General features: G+C 52.3%; 1 protein-coding gene and 1 long non-coding RNA gene across 5 annotated transcripts in view; one reads left to right on the top strand and one right to left on the bottom strand.

Moving 5' to 3' along the window:
• Window positions 1-6704, top strand: part of Mras (muscle RAS oncogene homolog) — a 48312-nt gene extending 41608 nt beyond the window's left edge. For all 4 annotated transcript variants that reach the window (XM_005072003.4, XM_013114944.3, XM_013114945.3 and 1 more), the window contains exons 5-6: window positions 2263-2342; window positions 3585-6704. In XM_005072003.4, the coding sequence (XP_005072060.1) occupies window positions 2263-2342; window positions 3585-3684 (180 nt within the window). In that variant the 3' untranslated portion in view covers window positions 3685-6704. The remainder of the gene's footprint in view (window positions 1-2262; window positions 2343-3584) is intronic.
• LOC121137458 lies at window positions 235-3559 on the bottom strand. Its single transcript, XR_005874692.1, has 3 exons — window positions 3416-3559; window positions 547-637; window positions 235-297 (listed from the first exon to the last, which is right to left on the bottom strand). It is a non-coding gene; the product is annotated as an uncharacterized LOC121137458 (long non-coding RNA).
• Window positions 6705-8204: the final 1500 nt, after the last annotated feature.

Genomic DNA, 8204 nt, shown 5'->3' with positions numbered 1-8204 from the left:
CATTGTAATGTGCTTGCCCTCTGGATAGTGCTGGTCAGGTCCTTCCCATCCCCATATTGGCATGGTGCACTGACCTCCTTGCAAGGTAGTCCCATCTCTGCCCACTGGCTTACCCTACATTAGAGAAAGGCATGCTGGGAGCTAGTTTTGCCTGTTTAGCTTCTCTGTTTATTCCTTTATTAATGCCATTATCCTAGGTGCTGGGGAATAAGAGTTCCATGCCTTTTGGTTCTTACCTTTAATGATGGAGACAGGCAGTAAGCAAAGTGTACTGCAGTTTGTCTGAAGTTGACACATCTATGAAAACATGCAAACCAGGAGAGGGAGGTCAGGACTGGGGAGAGGAGGTGCCTTTTAAATAGGGTGGGATGGTCCATTTCACCAAGGACTTAAGGAGGCAAAGGGATACCCAGACAGATGTTTGAGAAAAGAACATCCTAGCAAAAGCCCCGAGGCTAGAGTTTGCAAGCTGTCAAACAAGCCACTGTGGCGAAGCAGGGGGATGAGGGTGAGTAGTCGGAGAGCTGACTGAAGTGTGGCTCTCACCGAGGCTGTGGAGGAAAGCCACTGGATGCTTGAGAGAGGTGTGACATGTGGCCACGCAGCTTCTCTCCTGTGACATGTTGAGAATAGTCCACTGGGAAAAGAGAAGAACAGAGAATCATGCAGGGGCTGCCCCAGCATCCCACGTGAGGCTGAGCAGTATGGGGGAGCAAGATTTGGGCTGTACTTCTAAGAACCAGCAGCACTTGCCCCCACACCGGATAAGGGGTGAGAGAGAAAGGTGGGACCATGTGTTCCGAGACGCCTAGACACTGAGGATTGCTGAGCTCCCAAGAGTGTGGGATGCCCAGGGGTAGGTGGTTTCCTGCCTCCCTTCCGAGTGTGTCCAGGGCTGTGCAGTATCTGATCCATAGGTAGGTTTCTACCTGGTTCCTAGCAGGGATGCCTACCACGGCTAGACATGTGTGGAGTTCACCAGAAGCTCCAAAGCTGATATAGCACGCAGCTGCCCGTAGGGGGCCAAGTCGGGAAGTAGAAGGTTCCCACTGACCCTCTGCTGGCCTGGCAATGTGGGGTTCTTACAGGCATTCCATTCTGAACCCTGTCTCCACACTGCAGGATGGTGCTTGCCTCCAAGGGCTAACTCAGCAAAGGCCAGGGACATGGAAACCTGGGAAGCCAAATAGCCACCCCACTGTGAAGGACACTGTCCTCTCAGGGTTATCAGCTCTAATAAAAATGCCAAAGGCCTGAGCTGGACCCTTCGTGTGTCTCTGCACTACACTAAGACCTGTGCTCGAAGCCACTGCAGTGTGTGGACATGTAACCCCACACTTGCAGACGCTGACCCCCGGTGTATCGTGGGCAAAGCTTCCCACTGACTGCTGTAACCCCTCGGCTTCCCCTGCCACTCTCCCCCACCCAGCCCCCATGCATTTAAGGAACCCATGACTCTAATATTCCTCACTGTGCTTAGCTTCTCTAAATGTAGTAGAATAAGAGGCACTAATTTTGTGATCAGGAAAAGTGAATGTTACAAAATGTAGCAGTCCTTTGGTCTAACCTCAGCCAGCTTACTTCTGCCCCACCCAGGAGGACAGGGCATGCTTGCGTGTGGAGGGATAAGTACTTCCTGACTCTCTGGGGTACCTATCTAGGACCTAGAATTGTACCTTAGCCTCCCAGAGCCTTTGCCCCACTCAGCCTGCCCAAGGCGTGGTATGGATGTGATCTGTGAGCCACAGCTCCCAAGTGCTGCCCCCATCAGCATCCTTGGATAAACATGGCTGCCGAGCTCCCAGGCTTATAGATACAGAGTCAGCCCAAGTGGGGCTGGGCTAGAGAGCTGGGGGCAAGGAGCCAGGGGACCCAGGTCCAGAATCCTTTCCACAGCACACCTCTCCTCAGCCCTCCCACTGACGTTCAGGAGCCCAAGGAAAAGGTCAGAGGTCACCCCAAAGGAGGAGTGTAGGAGATCACAGTATGCCTCCGTGTGGGAAGCGAAACAGTTTGCTCTGGAGTGTAAAAAACTGTCTGGGTTCTATTCTAGGAACTGTTAAGTACCTCTGTGACTAGGGAACAGGAGGGAATTAGAGAAGCCATTAGTGACTCTCTCTCTCCAGCCTTGCAAGGCAAGAAGCCTCAGGGCCTTGTGGGGGTTCTGTCCGATCCTCAGAATCTCTAGAGTCTGTTTTAAATGTGGGAGAGGTCTTTGTGGGTCACTGTGCCAGGCTGACTAAAATGAGCTTTGCCTTCCAGATCCCGTATATAGAAACCAGTGCTAAGGACCCACCTCTCAATGTGGACAAAGCCTTCCATGACCTCGTTAGAGTAATTAGGTAAGCACTGTACCCTCCCTGACAGCTGTGCCCCTCCCTGGCAATGGCCTCTGTTGTGGAAGGGGACAGCCATCTTGCAACTGGAATGCAAGAGGAGCACAGTTCCTGTGCTGGGCCAGGAGCCTGGGCAGTCCCAAGCCTGGTTTGCCATGTCTTGTACCTCCTTGCATTTCCCCCCTGCCCTTTACCTCACCTGTTCACTGCCCCCAGATATAATGGGGTGCGGGCGTGGAGGCTGCAAGCATTGCAGCATCAGAGGTCCTGGTACTCAGAACCCTGAGCTTTCAACATACCCACACAGCGAGGACCAGGCCCCTCTTTCTGTGCCCCGAAACAGCCAATTATGGTTCCTGGGCTCAAATTTCAGAGACCCTGTGTGTGTGTGTGTGTGTGTGTGTGTGTGTGTGTGTGTGTGTGTGTATGTGTGTCTGTGTGTGAGTGTGTGAGAGAGTGTGTGTCTGTGTGTGTGTCTGTGTGTGAGTGTGTGTGTGTGTGTGTGTGCTCCTAGACTTACAGCCTGTGGGTCTTCAACTGCCAGCAACCCCAAGAACAGATTCCTGAACATTCCTTTAAAACCTTACTCACTTCATGTTGGATGACTGAAGTTGCCTCAAATCTAGGTTCCCTGCCACCATCAAATCTGTATTATAAACCTTTAATGTTCGCAACAGTTAAACCTCTGTCTTCAGTACCTTATGTGGGCGACTCAGAGGCTGTTGGTCAGCTGTGACTCAGATCTCACCTTGTAACGTGCCCCTTGTTTACCACCTCATGGTCCCCTGCCGGATGCACCCCCTGCCTAGAGCCCCCACACTTCACAGCCTGATCTCATCTTCACTCCTCTGTGCGGCCCTCACTTAGTGTTGTGTGGGCAGTCGGGTGTGTTGGAAGTGATGTGGTCACCAAGCTGCCGTGTACTGCATCAAAGGAACCCCTTAGACCTAGGAGATGTTAACAGAGACCACGTAAAAGGCTTTTGTACTCAGCTGCCTAGTTTTTATCTAAAATATAAAAAATAGAAAAACAGAAGCCAACACAGTTACAAAGCACGATCCAAATAAACTAGTCAGCACCTATTGCCACTGGTTTCCAGTCCCTTCCTCTCCAGTCTTATTACAGTGACTGCTTCCCAGCCTGGTCTCCACCCTAAGGCTGTCCAGAGCAGGCTCCTGGAGTCACAGAGAGGGCACAGAGGAGAAAAGCTGGTCTGACTTCATCTTTCCATCCTTCATTGTTTGGCAGGCAACAGATTCCGGAGAAAAGCCAGAAGAAGAAAAAGAAAACGAAGTGGCGAGGGGACCGGGCCACTGGCACTCACAAACTTCAGTGTGTGATCTTGTGACAGCCTGGAACCTCGGGCACAGCACCCATGAACTGCCAGCCCCCAGGACCAGCCCACTGCCTAACTGCACTGAGAATCACTTCTAACCACAACCCTCGGCTCTGGACTGGGCACAGGAAGGGAGCGAGGGAGGACGGCAGAGCAGACAGGGTCTGGCTTTGCCGCCTCTCCCAGGAGAGCAACAGCTTCCAAGCCCCTCGTGTGTTGACTGAGCCCTGTTCCCAGTCTCCTGGTGGGTGTGTTGTTTCTTTTAAGTACATAGGGCTGGTTTTCTGTGGAAGTTTTATCCACACCCAATATACCAGACAAGCCATGAACAAGTTTCCTCGCCCGCCCCATCCCCAGTGTCTGAGCTCTGGTGTCTTTTGTAGATTTTTAAATTATTTGAGTAATGATTATTTTATTAAAGAGGTCTGTGCCCATTGCCTGGTGAAGCCCAAGGCTTTGGCGGACCTCTCGGCTAGTGTCTGGAACAGTGCTCTTGTCTTTTTAACTGAGAGTTCCTAGCAGTGCCAAACTCCAGCCAGGATGAAGGACTTACCTTGGCAGAAGCCTGGGGTGGAGTCAAATCCAGGAAGCAGACAGGCCCCGGAGACTGGAGAGAGGGAGATGGGTTTATCTGGAGGACTCGGTGTGGCTGAAAATGCAGAGATTAGAAGAGAAAATGCCCTCACTGCTACCCCACCCACCCCCGCTGCCACCGAAGTGAGAGCTAGCCGGGACCATTTCCCCACTAGAGGGGTTTCCTTGTCCTGAAAGTGGGTGAGGCGAGCGGCTGGCTTTGCCAAAGCGCTCCTTTGCTTTTCAGGCAGTGGATGAACTTTTCAGGCGTTCAGATGTGGACAGGGCCCTGGGCTTCTCAGATGTGTCCCTTCCTGCTAGCTCACATCCCGTGTGTTGCTGTGCCTCTGACACAAACATAGGGGCATGTCCAAGGAGGTAGATGTGACACCATCCAGAAAGCTGTTGTCTATGATGGCTCTGACCTGAAAGCGCCCAATACCGTTACCACAGAAGCACCAGGACAGAAGCCATTTCCACCTGAGTCGGCTGGCCAGCCAATGAGCACGCCCCTTCTGGCCAGCCAATGAGCACGCCCCTTCTGGCACCAGCGGTATGGCTTTCTTCTGGTGCACACTTTCCTTGCCCTCTCTGTCTTAGGTCGAAGGGGAAAGGAGGGTTGGGCTGACAGCACAGTCCACACACTCATTTCATCAGGACACCCCTCTCCTACCACGATGCGCCCCCCCCCCCCCGTGGTTCTGCTGCTGGGGCAAAGATTGGGTTTTCCAGCTGGGATCTGGGTGGGGGGACAGCAGAGACCAGGTACATCCCGTGGGAGGGTCAGCAGAGGAGGTGGCACAGCTAGTGAGGTCACTTGCCAGCTCACCGTGCAAAATGGAGGGCCCCCACCCGGTGGCTGGGCCACTCTGGAGAAAGAAGTTCATGGAAAGAAATACAAGGCAAGGGAGCACCAAGTGGATGTCCAGCCTCACGATCCTTTTGCAACCCAGAAAGTCCTAAAAGGGTCATCATCACAGAAAGCCCGTCCAAGGGACAGTTCTGCTTCAGAAGGAAATGATTGCCTGCTAAAGATGAAACTCCTTAGTGTCAAATGCAGCCCCCACCGCCCCACTTTTTCCTGTTCCTAGAAAGGATACCAAAGAACATTCCAGATGCGGTATCTCACCATTTCCCGGATCCCATAGTACTTAGGAATTTTTCAACACTAAAAGGACCAGGATTTCTCCAGCCTTAGGCTCCCTGAGCTGCACCCACAGCACCTGCCACCTGGGGAGAGGGGGAACAAAAGTGAGGTCCTGGTGCTCCGCAGAGACAGAAGGCTCTGCATTCACGACAGCAGCCACTGCCAGCGAGGCCCTGTCTCTTGCCACCTGCCACCAGCACACCCTGCCTCTGTGGTGGACACCTCCACTGTGCCAAGTGGGGACTCTCACTAGAAGCAGAGCAGTTGCCTAGACCAGACTCCCAAGTCACACAGGTAACTAGAAGGGAGGCTCCCAGCATTCCTGCTCCTCTCAGAAGAGGCAGTGTATCGAGGCCCGTCATCCAGGGCATCCCTTCTAAACTGACTCCATACTGGCCAACATCTGGCCTCCTACAGTCTCTGATTCAGGGCTCCTGGTAAGCCTCATCTCCCAGATTCCCATTTCTCCAATAAGTGAGCTGGATATGTAACACCCCAGAGTTAGAAATGGGCCTTTGACAGAGTTTCCAGAGAGGCCCAGTAAAGTACACTCAGCACACCTTCATCACCAGCTGTCAGGGAAAGCCTGAAAACCTGATTGGCCATGCACCGGGTGACTGGGGACCCTTTGGATCTATAGCCAAGTTGTCATTCTGAGGTTCCCTCTAATTTTGCAGAAATGTGTGTTCCCATCATGTCCCCTGGCAACCCCTCACCATCCCTGGCAACCCCTCACCCCACCCCTCTGTTGTGAATCCCCTCACCCCTACCCCTCTGTTGTGAACCCCAATTTTCTCCCACTGCTCTGACACCACCTTATAGGCTCCTTTTCTCTCCTAAGCCATCCCTCCCCCTCCCCAGAATGGGGCTATGCCATGGCCCTTCCTTCCCAAGCACTTTGCCACGAGGGGGACATCTGGATGTTTCCCTTAGGAGTTTCCCACCTCCCCATGGCTCTTGCTGTGAGAGTACCTGATTGAATTAATGTAGCCTGTCTTGCCTGCCAGGAGATGTGACCCACAAACCCTGGCAGCTCTAACCCTAGCGCCCCTCAGACCTGCTACACTAAGTCCAGGGCCACAGAAGCGTCCCTTCCTTAGCAGCCCTCCTGGGTGGAGACTCCACATTGGCTGGGGTTTACCAAGAATGCCAGATACTTGAAACTGAGCCCTTTGAGTGACAGTATTAACGGATGGCCGTTGTCGAGAAACGAGAGTGATATCTAGACATCTTGATGATGCTTGAGTCTCTTATGTAACTTTTTATCGAGTCTTTGTGTATCTCTACTTATTAATAAAGAAACAAAGAGAAATGCTGGTCTTACTTCCTGTGGCTCAAATACCCCTAGTTTCGCATTTATCAGTCCTTTACCCAAACACCTCTTCCAGAGCACGGCCGTGGGCTTAGCTGACCCTAAAGCACAGAGGATGCCCACTGGTGGCCACAGGGCACCTCCTGTAGGAGCCCACTTCATCAGCGGCATACCATCTGTCCCTCTGTCTTTCCGTGGGAAACGGTTCCTATATTCAAAATGGTGTTCCTGACCACCCTCCCCCATGACTATTTCACCCAGCTCCTTGCTTCCAGTTCTCAACCCCAAAGTCTTGGACTTGGCCTTCCTCCACCTCCACCCCGTCCTGTAAGCAAAGACTGGTGATTCCCCCCTGCAAGCTATATCTAGAATCCACCCTTTCCTAATGCCTCCACTGCTGACATTTGAGCTGCGGGCGCCATTGTTCATGTCTTGCTCTTACATTCCCACAATTCATTCTCAACACGGCCAGCAAAGAGGTCTGGGGGAAATTTATGAACTTATGTCTCTACTCTGTCTACCCCACCCTCTACCCAATAGCTTCCCGTTATTTTACAGGGATGCTGAGGTGGGCTATGTCATTACACACAGGCAATAGATGAGTAGGTGGCCGTCAGCTGCAGAGAAGAGCAGCCGAATGTGTTCCTTCACTTGATACTAGATGCTCACTGGGTTCTGAGCCCCACCGCAGCATCAACAGAGAACATCAAAACCACTGACTAGTTGAAAACCACAGTCACATGTGAGACCCACCAATCGCATCACTGTTAAAGTGTAAGACCTCTCTCCTAGGCCTAATCTATAAAAGAACCACCTCTCTCTATCCCCCCCCCGTATATGGTCCACGTTCAAGCTGGTGTCACGTGTCCTCCGCAATTGCTCTCCGCCTTTTTGAGACAGGCTCTCCCACTGAACCAGCAATGCATCAGTTGCACTAGGCTGGGCTGACCAAGCAACTACAGGGATCAGGCTGCCTCTGCCTCCCCAGTGCTGTGATGACAGTACGCTGCTCGATCTGCTTTGCACAGGTGCTGGCACTCAGGACCCCATGCTTGCACAGCAGACATTTTACCAACTGAGCCGCTTCCGTCTCTAGAAGGACTATTTGAAGAATCCACTCTGATTTCTTTTGAAGAGGCTGTGGGTCAAAGGCCCCAGGTGTCACAGGCATCAGCGTTGTCATCACGCCACAACTTACTGACATGTAGACCTGGGCCCTGTCACCAGACCCCAGAGACCTCAGTGATTCGTGTGGAAGGTGACTCGAGCAGCGTTGCCCTAGTAGCAATTCAGTCCAGGTTCACTACCTCCGGACAAAACTCTACCATATCCACCCACAGGGATTGCCCAAGAACATCAGAAAACAGATATTTACATTATGATTCATAACCGTAGCAAAGTTACAGTTAAGAAGGCAATGAGAATAATTTTGTGGTTGGGGGTCAGCACACATGAGGAACTGTCACAGCATTAGGGAGGTTGAGAACCGCTGCACTAGAG

Source organism: Mesocricetus auratus, unplaced genomic scaffold (assembly GCF_017639785.1).
Source record: "Mesocricetus auratus isolate SY011 unplaced genomic scaffold, BCM_Maur_2.0 Super-Scaffold_100691, whole genome shotgun sequence".
Lineage (NCBI taxonomy): Eukaryota > Metazoa > Chordata > Mammalia > Rodentia > Cricetidae > Mesocricetus > Mesocricetus auratus.
Note: the sequence above shows the minus strand (reverse complement) of the source record. Positions and strands in the feature narration are given on the sequence as shown.